The sequence below is a fragment of the Hypomesus nipponensis genome, chromosome 2, assembly GCF_054491055.1.
Source record: "Hypomesus nipponensis isolate SF chromosome 2, ASM5449105v1, whole genome shotgun sequence".
NCBI lineage: Eukaryota > Metazoa > Chordata > Actinopteri > Osmeriformes > Osmeridae > Hypomesus > Hypomesus nipponensis.
Window position 1 is genome coordinate 9,894,578 of NC_140362.1, and position 27,893 is coordinate 9,922,470.

At 48.2% G+C, this 27,893-nt stretch overlaps 1 protein-coding gene across 2 annotated transcripts; it reads left to right on the top strand.

The window, feature by feature from the left end:
* Positions 1–3,664: 3,664 nt before the first annotated feature.
* Positions 3,665–27,389, top strand: mroh1 (maestro heat-like repeat family member 1). 2 transcript variants are annotated; one of them, XM_084704540.1, is made up of 43 exons: positions 3,665–3,901; positions 4,479–4,587; positions 4,998–5,143; positions 5,930–6,061; positions 6,332–6,494; positions 6,955–7,053; positions 7,248–7,399; positions 8,213–8,353; positions 8,610–8,702; positions 9,108–9,186; positions 10,370–10,483; positions 10,715–10,788; positions 10,889–11,011; positions 11,119–11,226; positions 12,024–12,168; positions 12,769–12,809; positions 13,152–13,293; positions 14,275–14,327; positions 14,506–14,613; positions 14,838–14,957; positions 15,571–15,693; positions 15,978–16,124; positions 17,512–17,538; positions 18,495–18,617; positions 18,804–18,883; positions 19,297–19,435; positions 19,635–19,730; positions 19,946–20,050; positions 20,243–20,378; positions 20,778–20,890; positions 21,131–21,283; positions 21,485–21,639; positions 21,823–21,991; positions 22,248–22,459; positions 22,972–23,109; positions 23,419–23,533; positions 24,223–24,369; positions 24,534–24,722; positions 24,900–25,049; positions 25,208–25,342; positions 25,592–25,694; positions 25,876–25,941; positions 26,052–27,389. In XM_084704540.1, the coding sequence occupies exons 2-43, from the start codon at positions 4,566–4,568 to the stop codon at positions 26,126–26,128; spliced, it is 4,953 nt and encodes a 1,650-aa protein (XP_084560666.1). In that variant the 5' UTR covers positions 3,665–3,901; positions 4,479–4,565; the 3' UTR covers positions 26,129–27,389. The 2 variants fall into 2 exon arrangements, with proteins under 2 accessions (XP_084560666.1, XP_084560675.1); XM_084704549.1 differs by lacking the exon at positions 17,512–17,538.
* The last annotated feature ends 504 nt before the right edge of the window (positions 27,390–27,893 follow it).

The following is a 27,893-nucleotide window of genomic DNA, read 5'->3' on the forward strand; positions in this document are numbered from 1 at the left end:
GCAAGTAGGGTAAAGTGCCTTGCCCAAGGACACAGCATCATTTTGCACGGCCAGGAATCGCACCAGCAACCTTCTGATTAATAGCCCGAATCCCTAACCGCTCAGCCACCTGACAGTCATCAGTTCCTAAGGAGTTCTGAGCTGTTTCCTGCTGGTGTACTTACCTGATTGGTTGATATTTAGAAGACATATATCCCCATACTGCAGCTGTTTATGTCCTGCAGGATTAGTTAAAGCACAGCAAAACATGGAATATACCCTTATTTTCATGACTGAATTGTTCAGGACAGTGTTTTTCATTCTGGGTGATCCCCAGGTTTGATTCTATCAGGTAAGACTGAGTTCATATTCTACTACTGGGTGCCAATGGGTATGCCGTCAAGCCAAGACGCAGCAGAGATTTAAGAGAAACTCGACAGATCCTCCAGCGAGCTGCTCCAGAGCCACCCCCAGTCTTCCCGTGATGAAGTGTCACATCCAGGCAAGCCACGCCGCCAAGAACAACAAACATAGAGAGAAGGACAGGGGGAGGACAGAGAGACGGACAGCGAGAAGGACAGGGGGAAGGACAGGGAGGGGATGGAAAGAGGAAGGGGAGAGAGGAGAGGATGATGGAGAGAGCATGGAAAGAGGACAAGGGAAGAGGACTGAGAAAGGGGGGGAAGGCACTGGAGGACAGGGAGAAAGAGGGGACAAAGAAAAGGGGCATGCTATTATATCTGAAACTGAATCTCGGAACTGATTCAAGAAATTCCACAACTGTCCCATTTTGAAACAAGACACGGCCCCAAACCCCACTACAACTGCTACCATTATGGCATTTTTCCCTAAATCAGAATGGGAATAAAAGGCTCCTTGAGTCCTGGTATTGGATTGTTTGGCTTCAAGTCAAAACTGTCTGTAGGCTATGAGGAAGGAGAGCTTGAGTGATGATGTCAGGAGCTTTGGAGGGGTTCCCTCAGGGCTAAGGGTTAAAGTTGTCAACTGGAATACAGTTCAAGGCCTACCTGAGGTATGGGCACAGCGGAAGGTGTGTGTGCTTGTGTGTGCATGCCTCATTTTTTTATGCATCCATGTTTGTGCATGTAAGTGTGAATGTACGCGTGTATGCATTTGTGTGTGCATAGTCCAAGATCTGATTGTTTTTTGCGTGTTTGGGTTAGGCCTCGACTTGGCGGCCCCTCCAGGCTGCCTCTGAGGGCCCGGTATTAGGGTGATGTGTGGAGCTTGGAGGGTTCAGCTGTATCAACAACCCTTGCTCCCCCTGCACGAGGTGCTGTGCCCTTGAATTGGTCTTAAAGGCTTTGGCGTGTGCCTGACCAGGCCATTACTGAATATTAAACACCCTAATTTTACAGCATATAAAAATATTAACAAAGAGAACGTTGCCTGGAGGGGGGTAAAGATTTGTTTAACTGTTACATGGATTTAATGGTATTAAATCATTTCCATAGGTTTGGCAGTGTAAGACGCCCCTAAAAACCTACCCACAGAGCCTGTTCTGTTTCTAGGTATCTCTGATTGTAACCCCAACCTCACAGCTCTACAGTAACTGCAGTATGAGTGTAAAAAGAAAATCCTCTAGTTATTAGCCTCTTTATTTTAAGATAGATTAATGGTCAGATGTAATACTGCAGAGCAGTGTTTATTGTACCATGCAATTTACAAGTGAGGTAGTGATTGGTTATAGCTGAAGGAACCCAAACACCCAAACACACACACACTCCTGATGGGTCATAGGGGCAGCCCTGCCTCTTGGCCTTTCATTTGTTTAATGTTGTTTCATAAAACTGTAAACCTCCACTCCATCTCGTCTGTCTTCCTAAACCTTTCATTACGTCTCGGTCTAATCCCTGGAGAACAGAATGGGCAGCAATAAGAACACATTAATTTCTGCAAGGGGAACATACTCAGAACCGTGAAAAATACTGAGCTTTATAAACAGTCGGCACCCGCAAATCAACTACTGCGGTATTTAACTGAGGTCACTGAATTTTTGCCATGAATGGTTCCATAATCGTCCTTGCTGTTTATGCAGACTAGTCAAAGTAGGTAAAAATGCACTATACAGACTGTGCTAGAAGGCAAAGGAAAAGTGCACAACGAATGGATACAATAATCTTCTACAAAATAAAAAGACATGATGAATCTCCAATGAATGTTATCTACTTTAGACTTGCAATTCTTTAATAAAAAAATACTTCAAATAAACATGTTTCTCCATTTCCATTCTGCACCCAGAGTACTGTCCTAGTGCAGTGGACACATTCGCACAAATGTCCGCATGCACACAACCATGGTTGCACATATACACACATAGGCCAGACACACACAAACCCATACACGGAACCCAGATTACAATTTCCTGTGGATTTGACACTTCCATTTGGCAGGTGCGTCATTTCAGTTTACAGTTGGTATTTTTAAGTTTACATATCAATAATCACTTTCTGCTCCTGTTACCACAGCTGCACCATTTCCAAACAGGATTTGTGGTCTGCAGAAAAAAGTCTGCCCTAAAATGCTAAAAAAGTATTTACAACAAATGACAAACAAGGCTACCATCAGTTAAACCACATTTACTAAACCAACTCATTAGTCTACTGTACTGCTACAGCTGTATAATAACTCAAACGATTTGATTCCCCTTGATTTGCCAATCCCTACAAACATATTTCACTTGTTCTGTAATTTCCATACCATGAAGACACATAGACTATACAAAGACAATGAACTTACCTGAGCAGCTAACAATAATAAACCAAGGTCTATTTCTAGACTGGGTTGACCCTGCAGTTCACTAACACAGGCTTGAGTTTCATGATGGTAAATTCTTTACCTTTAACTCGGTCCTATGGCGCAATTCTGACTAGCAGTCATGAGATAGAACAGCATGATGTTTGACAGTAGTCAGGGTTGAGAAACAGAGGAAGCAGGTGATGTTTAGACAGTTGCCCACACTGTGTGACAGTGTGTCCATGACACAACTGGATTATTAAACACATTTTGGGTTCTTGGTTATTTGCGAATCATTTTTCCAGACTTCCAGATCAGTGTCAGAGCAAAACGTATCTTACTGTGCTCCGTCAGCTTCCTCTGTTACGACTACATACCAAAAGAGATTTCCCATTAAAGAGGTGGTGCTGATGTGTCTCGGTAGGTGCTTATTGAGCACATTAGTCAAGTCGGGACGTTGTTTATGCAGGTGAGGAGGGTCAGCATGAGTGCTCTGACAGGTGAAGGGGAGAAGTCCAACTGACTGGCTCCCTCTAGCGACTTTTCCTAGTTAAAAACCACCGCGCTCGATGGCAGTAACACAAATAATATTTATCGTTGTCAAAGCAAAGAAAAAGGCACCATTTTACGCAGACTATGAATAATAGTATGGCTGTACTGCTACATAACAACATGTGCAATATGACAATACAAGATGACTGCATATTTGCGACAAATAATCATTTTGAGATGGTATGTATGTCAAAAAATAAATACCAATAACGTTGCATAACTAACAACGTGATATAGCATCGTATCTCGTGATATAGGGACCGCTACGCATTTAAAACTCCACTCGCGGTTCTCCAAAACTGGGAATGGCCAGTCACGCCCACAGTCTCTGATACGTTCCTGCTGACTCGAGGCACATGATAGGGTGTTTACGATAGAGCTACCTGCAGTCCGAGTGACAGCTCCAACGTTAGCTAGCGATTCCACTGTCTCTGTCCGTGTGTGAAGGGGTAAAGACCCAATCGCTAAATAGAAGTGACTGTGTTCACTGTGTATTGGTACAGCACAAATCGCAACACTGTTGTCAGTAAGGTCGGAGATCCTGTTTTTCACAGTGCAGCAGTGGCTTCCTTGCTTGCTACTAGCAAAAGGCTAGCCCGACACACAGACACAGGTAGGAAGCCGACCTTGCACCTCCGCAAAGCCCAGTCCTTCCATTCATAGGTTACAAGTTTACCAGTACTCTAAAATATAACAGAGATTAAAACTTTGAATGTCATTGTTAGCTACTTGAACATTATACCAGCTAGTCCAGACTGCAACCGACTAGCTTGATGACGCTAATTAGCCAGCTAGTACATTCACTGGTACTGCTGGTTTCTGATGAGGAAGTGCTCATTCTACAAATTGTTTAACTAGTAGAAGCATGTTTGGTCAGTGTTACGTTGCTTATCAGCTAGCTACTCGTTATTACTCTACGGTGGCCTTGATTGGTGTCTAGCAAACAGCTTTCGTGGTTTGCTTAATCCAGTAAACAGCGTGTTAGATTCGTTTTTATTTTGTCTTCATCAAACGCAAATGTTGGAAGACAACTCCTGTCCATTGCAACACGTTGTTATGATTTTGTTCACGTTGCTTATCAATTTAGCTCGCCTGCCAAATAACACATTGTTCAATGGGACGTTTTGACATTCTTATACTTAAATACATTTAACATAATTTGACTGTGCTTCTGTCTCTTCTCTTTGCAGTCAATCTAGTTGGACCAGTCTTTGCACCCAGGTCTCACCACATGCCTTCTTGAAAGTTTCCCCTCTCCCAGCCTTTGCATAGGCCTTATGGAGGAGTCAGATATAGAGCGTGAGTCTCTTAGCATCTTACCTTTGACCTCTCCCCTGCATCAACCTCAAGGCTCCTGATCTCTTTCTTTCTGCAGTGTTCAGACTTAGAAGTAGGCCTCTGTGTGTACTGTATTCTGTAAAGTACCCCCCCCCCCCCACACACACACACACACACACACACACATATTACTAACATGTTCAAGTTTGTGTCTAGACTTCTCCCTAATCTTCTTCTGTATCTACTGGGCTCTTCTGTCCCTTAGTCCAGTGTTATTGACGTCACCCTGGCCTGTCCTGACCTGGTTTAATCTTTGTCTGATGTCTTTTGTAGTCTTTGTCCCCTGGGGTCTACAACACTTCCTCCTTCTATTTATTCCTGCCTGCCTTAGAGGGAAATATGGTCACTCTTTGTCTGTGTGCTCTACCCAGAGGTGACCCTGGCCCTGCTGGATGTGGCCAACGACAAGGATGGGGTAGTACAAGAGCAGGTCAGAAAGTCCATGCTGACTCTGGGCAAACAGCAGCCAGACAGGGTGCTGTCCATGTGCCAGGACTACTTACTGAAACACCCCAAGGTTGGTACGTGGAGGAGCTGTTTAGCATTATTCATCCCACTGACTAGCTATGGTGTTGAACTGTGTGTATGGCAGAATGACCTGCTTGTTTCAATATCTCAAGGTCACTAGTATCAGGATCACCTTTCATAGTCAAGTTAATTTATATGTGTGAGATGGTTGCTTTGGTGCTATGTTTTACAGTTTTTTACAGATGTGGTCTGTGTGTGTGTGTGTGTTTGTGTGTATATATATATATATATATGTCCATTCATAAGTCCATATATTCAGACTTCTGTACAAATGTGGCTCCTATTTGCTCTAGATCTGCCTCACCCTCTTGCCTAGTGCTGCTAACAATACTTTACACACAATGTTAAGGCTGAACCTACAATCCTTGCTACACTGTTAAGTCTCAAGAGCAGCACTGTTACACTGTGTAGGCACACTATCTAGCACCATGTTATAGTTTTCTGTCTGTATTCTGGGTAAATGTGGTTCTTGATTTGTGGTCCCACTACTGTCATCATCTGATTCTGCCAGGCCCGGCTCGCACTCACAGATTTGTGTGTGGTTAGTGAGACAGAGAAGGCTTTGGCTGTTAAAATAGCAGCTCAGTGATGTCTGGCTCTGACCATCTACGGCTGCGTCTCACTCCTCTGGCTACCTATCCTTCGCATCATCCCTAAAACCATATCCCTTATCTCAGATGTGGTGGCATACATATAAAATGTCATCCGATTTGGAAGACTGTTTGTGCTGTGGCACAGTGTTGAAAGTGACAGCTTTCCTTACCTGTTTCTCTAGCTTGTGGTCAGCCACAGAGTGGTCATCTTGCTAACCATTGAACTGGTGGTCAAAAGTAAGATAGATGAGATCAGCTCCCCCAGGATCAAGAGCATCATCTCTCTGGCTTCTGACGAGATGACACGATCCAAGGTAGGTGTGGATCTCTCAATAAACATTGTCCCGTCTCTGTGTGTGTGCTGGAGTATGAATGAAGTACTCATTCAGATACGATACTTTCAGATTCAAATAGAAGACCCAATATCCCATCTATGTAAAACTTGTTTTATCCGTTTTTTTTAAATTACCATACAACATTTTTCAACGGAAAATAGGGTTTTCAGTTGATTTCAAGATCTGATAACAGGAAGTACTAGTCTATATACAGTAAATCAGCTGGTAGTTTGTTCCCCCTTTCTACAGGATGTCATACCTGATTGGCAGCAAGCAGCCAGTAACATCCTGGTCGCCGTTGGTAACAAACACATCAATGACATCATGGAGGAGATCCTGACCAAGTTCCAGCCAGGGGTCTTGCCCCACTTCTTTGTGGTCCAGACACTAGCCAGCCTCTCTGATTCCAACAGTAAGAGAAAAGCCACACACAATCATACAACGCACACACACACACAACTCCACGTTATGCTCCAGGACCTGCAGTTTTGCATTTCGGTCAAGGAGTGCTGATCTGTGATCATGTCTTTGCTGCAGTCCATATAGTTGTATGCGAAAGGCAAAACTGACCCTGTAGCAGCACTTCTACATGAACACTGTTCACAAATAGTGTTCCATTACTCAGTGGATGTCCACTACACAACTTATATGATAACAGCAGCTATGGAAGTCTGATAATTGACTAGTCATCTTTAGCTACATAGTTACATAGATAATGGGACACTCAAACAGATCAAACTGTTTCATCCGTCTCTCAAATTTGAAATGCCTCCTAATCAGACCTCTAATACTACTGATACATAGGTATGTTTGTGCTGTGGTGATGTCTACCTCCCTTATGTCACTTAAGTGGCTCCTGTGCTTGGTTCCAGTTTATGGTATGGTGCCATTCCTGAATGCAATCCTGGGCACCATGCTGCCCATGCTGGCCTTGGCCAAACATGACAACATGAAGTGGGCCTTTTCCTCTGGTGAGCCCCCTGGACACCGTAGACATACACACATTGGTATACTGCATTACTGCCGTAGTTTCAGTTAAGAGCATTAAAAAAATAAAAATACAATTCTGTCTTTCTCTCCCTTTTTCTCCTTCTTCCTCTTTCTCCTTGTTCTCTTCCTCTTTTCACTCCCCTCTCTCGGTCTTTCACCCTTTTCACCCCCCCAGCTCTTTCCCACTTCAGTGAGAGCATCCTGGAGTACCTGGCCAACCTGGACAAGGCTCCTGACCCCACGGTGCGCAAGGACACCTTCTCCAGCGAGGTCTCCGCCGCCTACGACATCCTCTTCTCCAGCTGGCTGCAGAGCAGGGAGTCCAAGGTAGCGGGAACTGCGGGGACACTGCCAGGGAAACCTAACAGGACTTCATCTCGTTCCTGTCTCGGAAGGCCTCTCTGTTGAGGCAGAGAGAGTGCACGAAGGCTCTCTTCGAGTTGAGATAGGACATGTATGAGCACAAATCAGCCTCTCTCTCTCTCTCTCTCTCTCTCTCGCTCTCTCTCTCTCACACAGACACACACACACGCACACACACGCAGGGCGAGGCCACATGTTGTCAGCAGAGAAGGAGGCCCAGGCCAGGCTAGACGTGAAGGAGACAGGGGGGGAGACTGTCGACCTCTGCCAGGTTAATTAGGAGAGAGCTTACATACTGCAGGCTGCTGTCTTGTCTGGTGTGTTTTTTGTTCTGGTCTGAGCCAAGAGCAGCCATAACAACCAAAGAACCAGCTCCTTATCTGTAATCAGGTAATGGACCCCGTTTGGGTTTGACATCATTGACCGCAGAGCCACAAATGCAGAGTAATGTTCCATCTGAAGACCGTGTTTCAGAATGTTTAAAATCTGATTATTTGCCCACATTGATAAACACCGTTCTGGTTGAGTTGGATGCGCTGACTGTTTTTCCAGTGAGTTGGATGATGAGAGTCTAGTAGTGGTTCTAGTAGTCACTGGTTCCAAACTGTGTGTTTTTTTATTTGTCTTGGCCCCAGCTAGAGGTTAAAAGGACATTACCCCCCCTCCCCCCACCCAGAGGTGTTAATGAAGTTAATGAGACACTTTTTGAATCCTTATCCTTTCCGTCACAATCACCCTGAACCTTGTGAACCCACCGTGTGTGTGGCAACGACCTAGCTGAGACTAACCGTGGCTGAGGCGCTGGGGTCTATGAGTCACCTGATGGCCAACGATAAACTGGAGGAGCAGATTCCCAAACTCATCCCCACCATCCTCTCCCTCTACAAGAAGAACAACGAGCACTACATCATCAGTAAGGTAGGCCTTCACTCACTGGATGGTGTATTGAGCAAGGTGAACCATATTCACCTTGCGGGGTCAGATGGCTGAGCGGTTAGGGAATTGGGCAATTAATCAGAAGGTTGCCGGTTTGAATCTTGGCCGTGCAAAATGACGTTTTGTCCTTGGGTGTCAACTTCACCCTACTTGCCTCGGGGGAATTTCCCTGTACTTACAGAATGTAAATATTCATTAGTGCAGGTTGAATTGTAACGTGTGTGTTTGTCCTCTACAGAGCCTGTGCCAGGTCTTGGATGCAGCTGTTAACATGGGTAGCAGAGTGCTTGAGACTCAGGTGGACGGTCTACTCTTTGCCCTGCACCAGCAGGTACAGTAGACTGACCCTCGCTGACTGACCCCAACACACAAGCCAGTGTGTACAGTCTGTAGTCAACGCTAAGCATCTCGCGTCGACATCTTTGAAACGTCACCGCATAGCGAATGAACCAGCATGCAGACTGGAACAGCTCTATTGTCAGTGTGCAGCCTGCAGAACAGGGACGCACGGCCCCAGGCTATTGGGACAGGAGCTGTAGTAGCATGTTGTACCATGTCACCACAGTCACCCCAGAGACCAGCATTCTAATGGCCTGACACACTCCTGACACAGTCACTCCTTAATCCCCATCACGAGACATTCATGGATTTTCATTCAAGGATATTGTCACGACTCGTTTCGCTGCTGGCCCAGAAGATGTTCACCAGCGTTAACTTTACTGCCCTCCCCCCACAGGTGTGTGCTCCTGTGGACTACAACAGCCCCCCCACGGTGAAGAACCACAACGAGGTTCTACGAAGCTTCAGTATCCTGGGTAGGCCCGCTCCTCAACCAGCGCCCATTGTTCTACATCTGGAACACTGCCCTTATAGCTTTTATCCATACACTCTGTATTCATAACCCTTCACACCAATGGATCAGTCGGGTATTGTGATGCCTGACTGTGGTTAGTGGTCACTGTTGGTTGACCAGAGAGGTTGACCTGTGGTGATCATGTGGTCATGTGCGGAGGTGGACTGAGGAGAGGAGGAAGGGATAGTGGAATAGGAGAGTGTGGAAGAAGGGAATGGGGGGGAGGGGAGGAAGAGGAAGTCCCACATAAGCACTGTTTTTGGAGAGAGCTCTACTGTGTTCCAGCCAAGCCTGGATTACATAAAATATAGCCTTGCTTGAATCGTCTAGAAATGCAACTTTCCCTCTTCCCCCCTACATGAAGTAACATGATGTCGGATCAGATGCTGTCTCCATGGAGGGAAGGGAGGAAGGTTCTGTTTGGAGAATCTGCGAGTTGATGGGCTGTGTGTGTGGGGGTGTGCTATGAGTTGTGACTGCACTGCTCTCCCTGCTGAGGTAGAGCAGTCACATGACCGGCTTCTGTAATGTCGTTATCCAGGACGGTGTGACTGCATACAGAGATAACATGTTGTGAGATGTTTCCTTCTGGCCCCACTCTCCTTTTTCTTGTCCTGGTTACCGTCCTTTTTTCTTTATTTACTTCCTTCCTTCCCTTCTTTTGTCCTACTTTCCTTCCTTCTTTTGTACTTCCTTCCTTCCTTCCTTCACCATGGCCCCTTCCTTTCTTCCTTCACCATGGCCTCTTCCTTCATTCCTTCCTTCCTTCCTTCACCATGGCCCCTTCCTTCCTTCCTTCCTTCACCATGGCCCCTTACTTCCTTCCTTCCTTCCTTCCTTCCTTCCTTCACCATGGCCCCTTACTTCCTTCCTTCCTTCCTTCACCATGGCCCCTTCCTTCCTTCACCATGGCCGCTTCATTCCTTCCTTCCTTCACCATGGCCCCTTCCTTCCTTCACCATGGCCCCTTCCTTCTTTCCTTCCTCCCCTCCCCATGTCCTCCACTACTTGCTTTCTTCCTTCCTTCATTCGCTCTTTGTTCCTTCATCCCTGAATCTATGCCTGCCCTTGCATTTTCCCCCTCTCCCTCTTTCCACCCTCTCTCTCTGTGTCTCACCCTCTCTCTCTGTCTCTCTTCCCTCCAGCCAACACCTTTCCAGATCGTCTGATCGTGTTTGTGCTCCAGAAGTTGGAGAACAGTAACGAGAGGAACCGTATGGGTTCTCTGGCTGTGCTCCGACACCTCATCAACTCTACCAGTAGGACTAACCACACACAAACACACACACACACACACACACGTGTGTGTGTGTATATATATATATATATATATATACACACACTTCATAACAAGAGGAACTATACACCTCATCAGTTCCCTCACTGAAATCCTATTCAAGATTACAGAACACCAGAAACACAGAGTGTGTCATACACACTCACTCACAAAGTCTATCACTCACTGTGTTGTTCTCCTTTCTGCGTTCTAGCATCCATGATGGAAACTAAGAAGCTCCTTATCCTGGCCAGCATCAGACAACCACTGGCTGACCACAGCAATAAGGTAGCACACACACACACACACACGTGTATCCAATATATCTGTCCAGTATATACATACTGTGTGTGTGTATAAACATAGCTGTGTCTATTGCCCTCTGCAGGTGAAGAAAAGGGTGGTGCAGGTCATCAGTGCCATGGCTCACCATGGTTACCTGGAACTGGAGGGCGGAGACCTGCTGGTCAAGTTCATAGTCCAGCACTGCGCCCTGCATGACACCTACTACGTAGGTGACCATGTGTCCTGAACGCTCCATCATCCTGGATGTGTGCTGTGGTGTGTGTGGAGAGTATGTATTTGTATATAATTCTATGTGTGTGTGTGTGTTTGCAGCGCGGCCAGCGGCCCACAGACCCAGAGGAGGTGACCAATGAGGCGCTGCGGAGCATGTGCGACAACACGCTCCACCTCTTCACTACAACCGTGGGAAGACTGACGGACGTGAGCCATCTGCTTTCTGTTCCTCTCTCTCTTTCTACCCCTCTCTCTCTCTCCCTCTCTCTCTCTCTCTCTCTCTCTCTCTCTCTCTACCCCTCTCTCTACTCCTCTCAACTCTCTACCCCTCTATCTACCCATCTCTCTCTCTTTCTCTGACCTTCTCAACTCTCTCTTTACCCCTCTCTCCTGTCTCTCTCTACCCCTCTGAACTCTTGTCTTTCTCTCTCTCTCTGAAACTCTATCTCTGTCACCCTCTTTTTCCTTCGTTTGCTCTCTTTTCTCCATTTTCCATTGCCTACTCCTCGGGCAGTAACTCTCTCACTTTATTTCCACCCTCTCCCACCCTGCACATTTTATCAGATGAGTTTGTTTATACAAAACTTCATTTTACTGGTCCTGGACACTATTCAGACAGGGAGTCGATGCTATAAAAGTAACACATTTCAAATCCCTAATAAATAATGTTTTATGTTTGTTCTCGTCGTGAAATCCTCCCCAGCCCCCGAGTCGTGGTTGGAAGCGAGCGTTTACAGCGGAGGGCCAGAGATGGCAGGGCACATTGATGTCACAGTTGTTTGAGCAACACCCCAGGCAGGGAGAGCATTTGTCATCATCAACCCTGCCAGCCGGCCTGTCTCAGATCTCGTGCTCTGCATTTTTTGACTTAACACTGACTGTCACTTTATCACTGCGTCTGCCCACGTTATCCTGTATGTCTGAGTGTGGCTGGCTGGCTGGCTTTACTGCCCTCGGTACTATAGAATCTCTGAGCTGTGTGTGTGCGTGTGTGCGTGCTGCAGGTGCTGTGGCCCATGCTGCTGTTCTACCTGACCCCGCCCCAGTACTCCAACGCCACCAGCGCCCTGTGTAAGAGCCTGATCCTGCTGGGCAGCAAGAAGAGGGCCGCCCAGGACCCCAGCTTCACCATCGACTTCACACAGCAAGGTAGCGCGCTCACGCACACGCGCGCCACTCACACACGCGCCGCTCACACACTTCTTCACGCATGCACACATACACGCTCACACATACACTCACAGAGGTAGGGTCCAAACCTGGCCATTGAGGATGATGTCATGGTGACTGGTGGGGTGTGACTATTCCAGCTGTTGGAGGTGGGGGGGGCGAGGGGAGTCAGTCATACTCTATCACCCCCTTCCCCCTCCCCCATCAGTGCTTAATGTAAACAAGATGGGGGCTGCCCGGCCCGGCCTCACTCCCAGGGGAACAGGGACCGTTAGTGTTCCACCCAGACAGTCTGTTCTCATTAGAGACCTGAGTCTGAGAGCCAGCCAGCCAAGTCTGGCTCACATTAGCCGAGCAACCCAGCAGCCAGATTCATCACCGGGTCTAGACGAACCCCGCAGTACGGTAATGGTTCTGATGGGGGGGGGGGGGGGGCAGATTAGACCAGGCTGTTAGCGGGGTGATAGGAGTCTAGTGGCGCTAGGTAATCATTTAGGTAGTTAACCAGGATGATGATGATGATGATAACGATGACGACTACTCAGTTTTACCCTCTTCTGCTCTCCTCTTCCTCTCCAGTCAACCTGCCCAACCCTCAGATGCTCATGGTCCGCCTGCTGGTGAGTAGGGAAAAGTGCAGGACATTCACAAAAGATTCCAGTGTGCATCGCTTCTAAATCCCTTTTGTAGTTATTTACATGGAGAATTTTGTTTATTTTGGAATCGAGCAGTATCAATAATGAATCAATAAACAGCATGAACCAAGAATATATTAAGCAACATCAATTAAGAATCAATCAAGCAACATCAATCAAGAGCCAATAAAGCAGCAAAAACACAGTGACATTGTTTGGTTTTGAACCTGAACTCCTGTAATGAGACCAAGAGGATGCAGGAGAGTTGACAGGCTTGATGGATTCCTTCAGAAGAATTCTTTCAGAGTACGCTCCCTCTCTCCCCAGGTCAATGCCGCGTTCCCGTTCCGCTGCCGAGGTCACGGCTCCCCCTCTCTGTCTCTGCTCAACGTGCTGAGCCCCAACATCCACCCCAACACTGAGGCACTCTGGGAGAAGGAGATCCCCCCCATCCTCACGCTGCTTGAAGGTATGAACCAAACACACCCAAGGGGGAATATACGGAACTACTTACATTTCTGGGGTGCACTTGAATTCAACTTCTGAGCGACACAGACTGGAGCACAGTGCTGTATGCCTCCGATACCACTGGCTAAAACAAGCACACCTCAAGTATAACGAAAACAATTTCAGACTCAATTCAACAAAACCCACTGAACTGTACCCTACTCAATTCCTCTTAAATTCGCTCGATTGAAGACTGCAACAGACAGCTAGAGCTAGAGCCTACTTAAGCCACCAAGCAACGGCAGATCGAAAGCTTCAACACCGTGTCCCGTCTATGTGTCTCCCCGCGCTAGCGTCAGCGGGTTTACAGGGTTCTCCCGGTGTTCTGCTGAGGTGAATCGGAGAGAGACGGCCCACAGGGGTCACCTCTCTCCTCCCCGACAGCCCCCCAGTTATGAGATATCATAAGTGCTTCCAGTTATGAAGCCAATCTCAAGCTGTATTTTTATTCCGGGAGCTTTCTTAGCTCCGGGCTATTTCTCCTCTCCCTCATAAAAAACGACATAGCTGAAGTTTGAGTGGAGCAGAGGGTATTAAAACCGATCTTAAATCATCTTAGCTCTCTGGTTGGCTTGGAGCGGCCTTCGGATTTTCTGCTTGTGTTTTTTTTTTGTTTTTTTTGTTCTGGAAGTTCAGCCAAGTCTGAGTCTGTGGGTCAACATAGTTTTCTATTGTTTCTTGTTTTAGTGTGCTGGAGACTCACTCGCTCATTGTTGTGTTTAGGATTGACTCACTCTGCCATCTCTTTCTCTCATAAATTCTCGTTCTCATTAATTATCTCTCTCATTAACTCTGTCATGCTCATTCTATCTTTCTCTTCTCATTAGGTCTATTGCACTCTGCTTGCAGTCTGTCTCTCTTTCACTCCCTTTCTTGCCCCCCTCACTCTCGCACTCTCTTTATGTCTCTCATTCCCTCTCTCTGTCTTTCTCATATGTTCCAGAGTCCAGTCCTGATAGTATTGACCAGAAGGCCTGGGAGGAGAGACTGCTGAAGGTGGACTGCCGTTAAACACCTCATATATTTCCGTCTGCGAATCGTCCGCGAATCTGAACCATCTCCATAGTTCATTTGGTTTTACAAGATATTCGTGAAGTTCCCTGTAAAGTCATCCAAATAATCTGTGTAGGCATTAATGATCTGTTTCGCCCATCTGTGTTTTGATTGGCTGCAGTTGCTGTCCAAATCCCTGGTCGCCATCGCTGACGACAAGTGGGCGTGTCAGCTGGCTGCCGAGGCAACGCGTTACCTCTCCACCTACAACAACTTAATGGAAGAAAAGGTGGACAACAAACCCCACCGACATTCTATTCTAGTCTGTTCTGCTCTGTGACATTGGGTAACCTTCTGCACGCTACCTGGAAGAAGCAAGGATATCGATACGTGTTGTTAAACCGCTCTTGCTAACGTCCTTAGCACACATACACACACACACACACACACACACACAGAGCCTCCACTGTGCTCTCCCCAGGTTTGAACCCTGTCTCCTTGTTGCGTAACCAGAGCTTCCTGTACCAGTGTGTGGGCGTGGCTCTGCAGCAGTGCAGCAACAAGGAGGTGGTGAAGCGACAGCTGCAGGAGCTGCTGGTCTCAGCCCGGCACAGCGACTCCATCGAGAGAGAGGTACCCATGCCGCCTTTATGGGAGGAAAGAAAACAACAACAAAAACTAGATCCCCCCCAAAAACTAGCAACAAACATGCACCACAAAGATAAATAACTCTTTTTTTTTTTTTTTACTTTCTAAACTAGTGTTTTGAGTCTTCAAAACCTCTTTCTACCCATGAACTCATAGACACAAGAGTGGGGTGTAGATGGTAGCTGATGAGCGTTCTCAGTGCCGAGGTTGTCGTTTGTCAGTTCCTTCAGTGTATTTATGTGTGGGTGGACAAAGTGACCCTCAGTGTATGAGATATTGAGTTCTTTATAAAAACACTGGCACTTTGTCCAGAGAGACTGAACAGGCTGACTGGCTTAGGGGGACAGTCTTGTGACAAGCTGCCTTTCACCAGTTCTCGTCCCATCTGTCTCCCCGCCCGCCCGCCTGTCTGCTGTCTGGCTGGCTAGCTTCTAAATACTGTATGCTGTAAACGTGTCTGGCATAGCAAAGAGCTTTTCGTGCAGTTTTAGAAAGTAAACTGTACAGCAAATGTGTGTTTTGGTGGTTGGGTACATGCTACTTCTCTATAGGCAACCGTTCCTGGAAGGTGCGTTTACGATTGGCTGTTTTTTTTTAGGGCGTTGCCATGGGAGTCGGCCTGTGCGCTAGCAGTCACCTGGGGGGCACACTGACCAAGCTGAGCGAGTTTGGCAAGTCAGACGCCTTCAAGAAAGCTTCTGGGATATTTGGCCTCCTCAAAGTACGTCACACTCTTGAACCTGTGGGAATCAAGACTTCTATGTGCGTTTATATTTGATCTGGTGTTGATTAACGTAGCTTAGTCCACAGATCAGGTCAATCTTGCTTGGACAGTCAAAGCTCATGTAGCACATTTCCAACCCAGTATGGCAGGTGTGGACGTTTTACTACTGGGGCCTAAACAGAGTCATATTCCTCTGAGCACGAATGCAGAATTTTTCCCCCATACTGGGTACCTAACACTAACCCCTAAGCCTGTGTGTGCGCGTTTGTGTGTGTGTCCAGGATAAGAACGACGTGGAGGTGGAGAAGATGAAGAGCACACTGATCCTGTGCTACGGCTACGTGGCTCTGCACGCACCCGAGGACACGGTCCTCAAACACATCGACCAGGACATCCTGCGCAGCATCAGCCAGCACTTCAACACCAAGGTAGGGGTCAGGGGTCAGAGTTTTCAACACCAATGTAGGGGTCGGGTCAGACTCTTCAACACCAAGGTAGGGGTTAGGGGTCAGAGGTCAGACACCTCAATGCCAATGTAGGGGTCAGACACTTCAACACCAATGTAGGGGTCAGACACTTCAACACCAATGTAGGGGTCAGGGGTCAGACACTTCAACACCAAGGTAGTGGTCAGGGGTCAGACATCTCAACACTAGGGTATAGGGGTCAGGGGTCAGACACCTCAACACTAGGGTGTAGGGGTCAGACTCTTCAACACCAATGTAGGGGTCAGAGGTCAGACTCTTCAACACCAAGGTAGGGGTCAGAGGTCAGACTCTTCAACACCAAGGTAGGAGTCAGAGACTTCAACTGTATCTGCTCAGTATTCTTGTCCTACTGTGCTGTTTCTGGGGTCGGATGCGGCCAAGTAACAAAAATAACCACGTCTACCCAGCTCCACTGAGCCCCAGAGCTAGAGAGTGCCAGATGACCGTCACGTTCAAACAGGCTGTTATGAGTCTGCTGCTGCATGAGTGTCACTAACTGCCTGTGGTCAAGCCCAGAGGCATACTTGTGGTATTTTTTAGAGGAATGGAACAATGAGCCACAGCAAAGAGAAACAAGCCATTAGGTGATGGTTAAAGAGAGGTCACACATGGAATTCCTCCAATCTTTATATTATATTTGGCCTTGTATATGGCTTATTTATGCCCTTAGATATGGGCTTATTCTGTGCAGTATGGCCTTGTATACTGTATTATAGTCTTGTACTATATATGGCTTTAACTGTATACGGCCTTGTATGTACTGTATTACGGTACTGTCTCCATGGATACAGATGGGCTTACTCTATATCCACCCTTTCCCACCTGTCTATTTTTGTTCCATAAAGGATCTGAAAACCATCAGTCACGGTTTTCACAGGAGTATGAATCCTGTTCACCTCTCACCCTAGAGCCTGCCCGGGTATGAACCCCAACCACAAGGTTGTCCGCTAGACTAGACCATGAGGGTTTGATGTCTATTCTAGGTGGCGGATAGATGCAAACACACACACACACACACACAGGGAGACATGCGTGCCTCAGTGGAACAGGGTTCATCTCCAGGACAGCTGCTGTAACACTGGCTAACCCTCCTGTCACTCTGTAGTAATGATATAGAGATCAGGGGCATCTGTATCTGTGACACCTTCCTCTTCCTGCAGGCATTAGAGCCCATGTAGGCTAGCCTCACACACACTCAGCCACTATTCATTAGCTTCGTTCGGTCGGGTACAGGAACTTCCCTGAGGGTTTTTCTTTGCTTTCAGGTGTTTATGTTAAGCGTGAAACCTTGTGGATTAAACTCATTGCTACTTTTATTGTTGTACAGGTTCTGGGGATTAAAGTAGAGACCAAGGTACCGTAATGGGAACACAGAGGACTCTCTCCTTCCGTCTCTCCCACTATTTCTTTCTTTCTTTCCTCTCTCCCTCCTTATTCACCTTCTTTGTTTTTCCTGGTGTGTTCCTCACTCGTTTTCTTTGCCAACTTTTCTCTCTCACCTTCTATCATTCTCTATATTTCTTTTGCACTACCAGTCCAAAAAGGATTTTCCCCACTTACCAAATCTCTTAACGCAAAACTGATCTGCTTCACATTAATGCTAGGCAGCGTTCTGGTCCCGGGCCAGTCTCTCCCTAAACCACGGCTCAGAGAACACAGCTGCAGGAGGGCTGCACTTTCTCTCTTTCGAAACCCAACTTTCCAGCCTCTGATCTTCATCATTTCCCTACAAATCGAGGCACGAGGGACGATCAATCCCTACCAATCACCCTCTTGGTTGGTACTGACTGATTTTTCGCCCATCCTGTTTTGACGCCCATTTCAACAAAACTGCTTTTGGCACCCCACCCCCCCACCCCCCGACTGGTGTGAAACTCAGCCGATCACTCACGCACGTTCCTTCTGTTCCTTCTGTTCCTTCTGCCATGTGTTTAGACCCCAGTAAACGATCTGGTCCACACGGTACTTTATGAAACATGAACGCATGATCCATCGTTTATTGGGCTGGCCTCCAAGATGGAGGCCTACAGGGGCACATGGTGCAGGGAGCGGAGTAGAGCGTTGGGTTGAGTGACGGCCTCGTTCTGACGTCGCTGCAGGGTGTTTGCGGTGCTGTGGGATGGTTGGCCCGGGGAATGTACTTGTTGCCGCCTTCTTCTAATGATTTCTTCCAGACAACGGTTGTGCCGGCTGCGCTCAGTAGGTGATTTGGAGTGGCGTTGCTGTTATCATTACCACAGTCTGAGAGACTGTGTATGTGTCTGTTCTCGTGTGTGTGTGTGTGTGTGTGTGTGCCGTCTCCTCCATCAGGACCTGACTATGAAGCTGAGCCTCATCAAAAGCGTGGGCCTCATAGCCAAGGCAATCGGTGTGTGTGTGCGACGACAAGGATACATGTTCACACGCAAGCAGGAGCTCATGGGAGTCATGCTGGTCAGTAACTACACACACACTCTTAATTACTGTAAACACACTCATTAATATTGAAAATGTTGTTGTCTCCACGGTTTGTGGAAGAAAATCTCAAATGCATGCTCTCTGAGAGAGCCATGTTTCAAACTGCGGCTGTCCACTTCCTCTCAACACAAAAGCATTTCTCTTGTCTTGAATGAACCGTAGGATTTCATCAAAGCAGAGCCCACCGACGTGATGAGGACTCCAGTCCGCCATCTTGTGATGAGCACCTGCGCCAACCTGATGTATCCTTTGGTCACCTCGTCGCTCGATCACATCGTTCCACAGCCACTGCTTTTCCCTCAGACGTGGAGGGGCAGAGAGACTGGCGGTTGGTTGGCCCATTGGGGTGGTTAGCTAGATGATACTGGACGGTCAATTTAACATTTATTGTTGGTTGGTTGGGGGGGAATGGCTGTAATGAATATGTTGTGAGCTTTGATTTGGGGCTGATGTGGGTACGGGATAGTTGTTGGCATGGGTAAAGCATGGTTGTTAACGTGTGGGTACGGGCTACTTGCTTGCATGGGTAAGGAATAGTTGTTGGGTAGTAAGTAAGTGAGTTGGTAATTGGTATCAGGTTCACAGACAGTCTGTTCCGATTCCACCTGTGCAAGGTGCTCCGTTGACAAATATGACCCTTGACCCCGGGGTTCAGTAACCTGGAGCCGGCGCTGACAGAGAACGAGACCTTCGAGATGCTGCGGACGTGTGTGGGCAGCGTCCTCGGGCTGCCCCCGGTGGACGCCCCGGATAAGGGCAAGGATGACGAGGTCCTGGACCCCAATCAGAGAGAGGTGAGGGAGGAACACACATGCATGGACACACACACACACTTACACTCACGCCCTAACACACACCCACATACATACGCACTCGCACACACCACACTCACAGAAGATCACGCACAGACACAGGCACACAAATCACACGCTGTCATTTGTCGCTGCGCGAGCAGTGAAATTGACGTCAGTTGTGGTGCTTCCTCTCCTTCAGGCGTTGTACTCAGACACCTACCAGGGCCTCCAGCAGCTCCTAAGGAGCGCTCTGTCCAGGGAGCCAACGCCAGACGGCCTGCAGGGCATCTTCAAGGTGAGGCCGGAGGGACGCCAGGAACCGTTACCCGACTGAGGCCTAGCTGGCTTCTCTGTCGTACTCTCTCCTCTGTTAGTCAGTCAGTCATGTTTCGATGGCCTCGGCGTGATGTCAGCATGATGTCAAAGTGTGATGTCGTGGTGTGCCATGTCGCAGCGTGATGTCATGTGTCATCGGGTGACGTCGTAAGCGTGATGCTGTGTGTTCTGCAGCACCTGGAGCCGTGGCTGAGCTCCAGTCAGGAGCAGGAGAGAGAGAGGGCCCTGAAGACCACCGCACACATCCTGGCCTTCTACCTGGACAACCTCACAGTCAAGGTAAACACATACACGCACACAGCTCTGAGGCCCCCTGTACGCTGTCACCTTAATACACACACACGCGTGACCACACACCACTGTGTCGTGTTTCACACACATTTTTGGATATCGAAGAGTGTGTGTGTGCGGGTGAGGACCAAAACTGATGTAGATGATTTGTTTTTGCTTCCTGTTTCCACGCGTATCTAGAACATGGTGTCGTTCCACAACCTGGGGGCCCTCCTGGGACGTCTGGCCCCCCGCTGCACCGACCCCTGCCCCCCCGTCCGCAGGGCCGCCATAGACTGCATCTACACCCTGCTCTACATCCAGCTACGCTATGAGGGTTAGCGAGCACACACACACACATATGCATCAACCACTCATACTCACTCTCACATACACATAAACACACACACACACACACATAAACAAACTCCCTGATTAGCCCAACACTGCTGAAGTATTTCTGAACAAGATGGCTGTTTGTTTGGACTGAAACTTAAACACGTAGGCTCTGGACATACAGGTTTCAGGCATGTTTACATTTAGTCATTTAGCAGACGTTCTTATCCAGAGCGACTTACAGTAAGTACAGGGACAATCCCCCAAGGCAAGTAGGGTGAAGTGCCTTGCCCAAGGACACAACGTCATTTGGCATGGCTGGGAATCGAACTGGCAATGTTCAGATTATTAACCCGATTCCCTAACCGCTCAGTCACCTGACTCCGCTTTGTGTTTGTAGGATTCTCTCTGGACTACAAAGATGAGTCTGTGGAGAACCTGATCCCCCTGAAGGAGAAGCTGGACAACCCTGACCACACTGTCCTCTACAAGACCTGCTCTGACCTCACCAAGGTACACCCCTGGCTGCCTGTCTGCTTGTCTGCCCCACTGCGTCTATCTGTCTGTCATGTTTCCTGTGTCTGTGCATCTGTCTTGTTCTCTGTCACGCAGTCTTGCATTCTCATTGACAGTTAACTTGTTTGTTTTCCCATCGTTGCCTGTTCGGGATCTCCTAAGCATTTTGTCGTAGACTGTCAGTACGCCGATTGCGACCGCGGCCGTTGTCGACCCTGTCTATGTGTCGTGTGGTAGATTGTGAGTAAGCGGGTGCCACAGCAGCAGCTGACGGCGGTCATCTTCATGCTGTTGGAGGGTCTAGTGGACTCCCAGTCCAACTGCTCCCGCGCTGCCAGCGTCATCCTCAACACCCTGCTGAAGAACAGGGGAGCCGGCCTACAGGACATGGTAGCACACACGTACACACGCACAGGCACCTACACACATGCGCGCACACACGTACGCATAGCCACCTACACACATGCGCGCACACACACGTACGCATCGACATGCATCTACACACATACACACACACACACACACACATAAACAAACACAAGCTGGGGCGTCTATCTGTCTCTGTCTAACTCTGTCGTGTGTGTGTGTCAGGTGCCGGAGATTCTGGAGGTTCTGCACGTGCGTCTCCAGATGATCAGTGAGGACCAGGTGAAGGTGGCCGTGGGGCAGACCATCCTCATCCTGGCCACACAGCACCTGCAGACGGTCACGTCCACCCTCATCTCCTACCCCCTGCCCTTCGACAGGTGAGGATCTCCCTCTAGCCTGCCATCTCTCTCTCTTTTACTCTCTCTCTCTCTTCTCTTTTTTTCTCTTCTTTCTTTATCTTCCCTTCCTCCACCCCTCCCTACCACGCTACACTCTGTTTGTCTCCCTCCTCCTCTAACTGTTGCTCCCTCCCTCCCCTCCTACCTCCCTCTGCCCCACAGCTGGAGCTGTGAGATGTGGATAGCTCTGGGCGCCGACAGCACCGTGGCCAATCAGATTATGGAGATGCTGATGGAAAAGCTGACTGTCATGGCGCCCTACGCCGACAGAAAGGAGTCCATGATGAGGCCGGGTCTCACTGTCAAGGTGGCCACCAGCCAGCCCCTGGCCGTGAGTCTCGCACGCACACACACACAGAGACACATGGTCATGGATCAAAGATGCTCTGATGAAAACACTTGCCGTATATGTATACTGTGTTTCATACTAACACATTTTTCCATCCCTGCCTCTCTTTACCCCTGCCTCCTCTGTCCAACCACCAAATCCACCCCCTGCCCACTCCCTTACTCACCTCATTGCCTCCCTTCCCTCACTCCCTCTCCCCCCACCTCTGCCCCTGCCCCGTCCCCCCTCCTCCCTTCAGATGACGTGTGCCCTGAAGGAGCTGATGTTAAACGGTCAGAGCCAGGAGGCGGTGGTGAGTCTGTTCCCCAGGCTCTTCTCCTGCCTGCTGGTCCGCCTGGGCTCCAGCGTGGGTGTCACCCTCCCCAAGGACATCAACGCCACCAGCCTGGGCCAGGACAGGAAGAGCGGCCAAGCAGCCAAGCACCCTGCGCCCAGCTTTGACGTCCCGGGGTGGGTGTTGCACCACGGCTTCACACATGCTGATTCGGAAAACATTCTGTAGCAACATGCACAGGAACATGCAACACCTCGACGTGTACAGGAACATGCAACACCTCGATGTGTACAGGAACATGCAACACCTCGACGTGTACAGGAACATGCAACACCTCCACGTGTACAGGAACATGCAACACCTCGATGTGTACAGGAACATGCAACACTTTGACGTGTACCGGAACATGCAACACCTCGACATGTACAGGAACATGCAATGCAACCCGTATAGAAACATAAGAAACATGCAACCGCACCCACAGTCCACAGCTAGCTGTGTGACCCTGTGCTCCTGGTCTGGGCTAGGACACCACACGTGTGCTGTAGTGAAGGCAGTAGGTGGGTGTTAGAAGCTGCATTCAGGTTAACACTCCATGTCCATGTCCCTCCAGGTGTGGGTCAGATGCTAGGTGTCTACAGTAGCAGCAGGATCGCATGAAGCCCTGTAATCCTCTTTGTGTCCACAGGGTGGCAGTGGATGCCCTGCGTATCCTCCTTGCCCGGGTCCAGCTGGACGAGGTGGTGAAGAGGCTGGATCAGGATGTGGCCTGGGACACCATGAAGGACCCCCAGAGGCACACCACTGGGGTCACCCTGCTCTCCAGGTTCACATACCTGACCCCTGACTGCTAGCTTTGACCTCTGACCTTGACCCCTATCTCTGACACTGCTTTCCAGGGTCATATTCCCCAGACATGATCCCTGACCCCTGATCACTAGCTTTGACCTCTGAACTTGACCCCTATCTCTGACCCTGCTTTCCAGGGTCATATTCCCCAGACATGATCCCTGATCCCTAGCCCTAACATACACACCTGACTCAAGAACAGCCCTAACCTAAGACCCATGCATCTGTATCCTTCCCTCTCCCCATGTCTTTGTCCAACCTGCTTGTGTGTGTGTGTGTTTGGCAGGGCGATGGCGAAGCACGCGGGGCCCCGTCTGCCCTCCGTGGTGGAGTGCCTGTGCCCCTGCCTCAACAACATCTACGAGTGCCAGAGGGTCACCGTCACCGCCTTTTTCTCTGAGGTAACGCACCTGGCCCACTCCCCGTCTCCCTGGGTTGAAACACAGTCAAACACCGGCTAGAGGTTTCCCATACCCGCTACGCTGCCATTTATTTGAGCCTTTTTTTACATTCTTGAAAACTGTGACATCATTGAGGAATGTTATCCATTACCTGAACAACGGCTCCAGTGTAAGACCTGGACCTGGCTCCTGAGCACCAGCCCAGTGGAGGAGGAGGCTGCTGTCTGAGTTCTGCTGGCTGGCTAGCCAGGCCCAGGCTGTCGGCCAGAACTTTACCATGCTAATGAACACACAAGCTTTGTAAGCAGCGCTACTTCACCACAAGCAGGCTGCTAATGTATTGGCTGATGTATGCGTGTGGTTGGGTTGGGAGACTGAATGAGTTGGAAACAGTCTGGACTGGCTCGAGTATTCTGGGGATTTCTATAGTGTGGAGAGGGTTCTGATTGACGTCAAGGTTTTGTAAATAATTATAGTAAATAATCAAGGTCGTCCAGGCTGGAATTTGGCTTGGAATAACTAAGACTGTCACAGACGTGACAGGTGCTGTAGACACACACACACAGATTTAGAAACACACCGTTCAGAGAGAAGTCACACAGAAGTACAGATCAGTTCATTCAAAACAAATAAAATCCATGGTTGTATCTCACACTGGGGTTGTTTCATTGGTGTGTGTGTGTGAGTAGCTGCTGAACCACCACGTGGTAACAGAGCTGATGCTGATGGATGTACTGATGAACAACATGATGGAGAGGATCTCAGATCCCTGCTCCACCGTCCGCATGCTGGCCGTCAGGGGCCTGGGGAACATTGCCGTGGGCTCGCCCGAGAAGGTGCGCGTGCTCTCTCATACACACACACACACACACAGATGTACACGCACAGAGGGAGTTTGCACACACAGTGATACGCATATACACAGATACACACATGCATGTGCACACACACACACACACAGAGATTTACATGCACAGACTTCCACACCCTGTGTTCCCAGGTCAATAAATATGCCAAGGAGCTGCTGGCGGCCATGAGCTCTGGGATGGAGGAGAAGGACGACCCCGGCAAGCACATCACCCTGGAGGCCATGTCTGGCCTGTCCAAGGTGCTGCTCTACCTGGACAAGAAGAACGTCCACCTCCTGGTGGTCTACATCTTCATGAAGATCAAACCCTTCCTGGAGAGTGTACGTACACACACATACACACACACACACCCTTCTTGGCAAGCATGTTAATAGCATGTTGGTCTATGATGAATCTCCTATTCTACCTGGTGACCGAGAAGCATAACTGTTTTCTGTGGCCTACATGAGATCCTAGTCTTAGTAGCTGACCTCCGGTTGACTCCTAACTCCCTGCAGGAGAACGATGAGATCCGCTGTGCCTCCATCATGCTGTTAGGGAACCTGTCCAAGTTCGGCTCAGGAGAACCCATCTTCAAGGACCAGATCCACAATGTTCTGGTCAGCCTCCTGCTCCACCTCGCTGACCCCAACCTGCAGGTGGTCAAGGTTGGTCACACACACGCGCGCTCGCACACACACACAATGATGCAGATCCAATCCAAGGTCAATATCATAGATTTTCATCCCATTTTAGAGCATGAAATGTACCTAGTGGGCACTCAATTATATTTAATGATTGTTTGTGTGTGTGTGCGTGTCTGCAGGCTTGTAAGTATGCCATGCGAGTGTGTGCACCTGTTGTGGGTTCAGAGCAAATCACCACCATGTTCCAAAACCATCTCCATGATGACAAGGGCCTACACTACGGAGAGTTCATCAACGACCTCACCAAGTACATTGTGAGTGGACATGCTCCTACCTCCACACAAACACACTCGGAACATAGTTTTTTTGTAGTATGTGTAGTCACAAATGACTATTTTGGTAATTGAGTATTGTGTCTGTGATTTTGAAGAGAAATTGAGTTACTGGAATCAAAATTGAGCATGGTCTCAAAACTGAATTGAAAGAGGATTCATAATTCAGTCATTCAGGTTAGTTGATAACGAGCAGTCCAAAGTAGTCATGTTGTTTCCGTCCGTCCCTAGATCCAGGACTTCCCTGGAATGCTGAACTTCTACCACATCTCCGTCATCCAGTTCTTCAAGAGCAACTGGGCCGAGGTCCGAGCCGGAGCTGCCATGTTCATAGGTAGGTGGAACACCTCAATCCATATACACCAGGAAGTGATGTTACACTATGTCAAGAACCACTTGGCCCATTCAATGGTCTTCTTTTAGTCTCTCAATATAGAATATGTGCAGTGTGTTTAACACTGGGCTCAGTCTGTTGAAGGGTAGCTATTCTTTGGTGTGTTTCCTGTTTCCTGTAGGCTTCCTGCTGGGGAACCTACCTGAGGAGCTCTTCTCTCACCTCAACATGGGCAGCGTGACCAAAGGTCGGTCTGGACACAGGACACGTGTAGGAAGTGTTTACTTCCTTGTTTTGATGCTCACTTCCTGTTTTCAAGGTGCTTCCTCTCAACCTGTACTTCCTGTTTCCTGTCAGGTCTGGTGATGCTGCTACAGGACCCAGACCCTGTAGTGAGGGTGAAAGCTGCCGAGGCCATGGGACACTTCCACTGAGAACGTTGCACACACACACAAACACACATCCACGATTAGTAGCTTTATATTTTATGTTACTGCTTTTGGAAAGGCAAACTGGTACTTGACATAATGAGCATGGTACTTGAAGTTCTTAACTGATTTAGCGACCAAAGACTGTGCACCTCCATGGGCAGTGTAATTTTGCAGCATCATTCCAGCACTAAGTAGTAGCATTTGAGCTATTCATGTTAGCATGTGACTTGAGTGAGCTGGGAAGTGTGGGTCAGCCTAATAGAGACTCTCATTAACTATCATCTGATATCTGAATGTACTGAACCAGAATAAGTACCCTCACACACTTGTGTAAACTACCGGAAAAAAACTCTCTTAGCAATAACCTGCAGATGGTCAATAATCACATTCTCTAGGTTACTGTCAGGCTCCAAGGTGCTGTCTGTGGTACTAGGACGGTTAAGCCAATCGTTCGTCCAGCTAGCCCAGCTTGTTGACTATTGTGCTCTATTAGCCGATCTCGGGTAGCTGGCAAGCTAGCCTGGCCAGTCTTAACTGTGCTTCCCAGTAATCCCCAGGTAGATGCATATACGCAGAAATGGCGTTCCTATGGCGACGCCATTATCAGTGCCAAAACGTTACATTGACGCAGAGTGTTGTTAAAAAAATAAAAAACACACAACAACCTTTAATCTGTTCTCATCTCTCTCTCTTTCTCCCAAAAGAAATAAGCACTTCACATCTCCTATCCTGTGTTATTCCCCTGTGTTGTATGCACGGTAAGGTAGAATGCCCTTTTGTTGACCAGGTACGGACCAACCCGACTTTGAGCAGTCCGTCTGATGTGTTCCTCTATGCCATTGCTGTGATGTATGTACGTATGTATGCACTACTGAGCTGACTTTCTGTACACTGACCTACATGTAAAGCACAGTCTTACTCCCCTGTCTTACTGCAGTGTACTTTACAGTAGATCATTCTGATTGGCACTTTTTAATCATGTTGTAAAGCAGAGTTTGAGTTTGGAAGCTTACTGACTATGGGAGTGTAGGGCTAGTTTGTGTCTGTGAGTGGTATCTAGAATGACTGAAGTCGTTATTGACTTCCGCTGTGTTGTTTTTTTTTCTTTTTTTTTTTGCAGCACTATATGTTTGTATGTAGTATGTACTGTATGATGGATGTGTGCAGTTTTCCCATTTAAGTCTGAAACAGAGCAATGCTGACAGTGATGATGGCAATCATGATGTATTTCAAAATAAGTAATAATAAAAATAATCAGTTGAAACATTGCCAGAGTGACTTTTTTCTTCTTCTTTGCTGTGCGTCTTCTCTTGGGACGTCTAGCCTCTCCTGTCCTCTTTCTCTTCTCTCTCTTCTCTCTCTCTCTCTGACCTCCCCATGTCCCTCTACTCCTCCTTGTCTCTGGTCTAAGTGAATTTGGGGATCAGATTTAATTGTGTCCGCTGTTGACCCGCTTTTCCTAGTGACTAATGGTTTTAATATGGCTGACAGAAGCTCTACTCTGGTGCAGGGGTGTCCACTGGGTCTCCTGAAGGGAGGGGAGGGGAGAAGACAAGAGCTGATATGAAACTGCTTGAAAAGATGGAAGACTTCTTCCATTAAAAGAGCTTGTGTGGAGAGGCAAGGGGCCAAGGTGAATGCCAAGAGATCATATAGGTAGTTAAGGTTATTTAACTCCGTGCGTATCATTCATGTTACATTCATTTACAGCGTTCAATGCTGATATAAACTGCGTTTGGTCAATTGAAAGATTGGTCATATGGAGATA

Bases quoted from the DNA above. Each gene is read 5' to 3' on its own strand.
- mroh1 (XM_084704540.1), top strand. From the start codon at position 4,566: ATGGAGGAGTCAGATATAGAGC. The intron at 11,227-12,023 runs GTGAGCCATCTG...TGCGTGCTGCAG, and splicing joins CCGTGGGAAGACTGACGGAC to GTGCTGTGGCCCATGCTGCT. The intron at 25,343-25,591 runs GTGAGTGGACAT...GTCCGTCCCTAG, and splicing joins ACGACCTCACCAAGTACATT to ATCCAGGACTTCCCTGGAAT.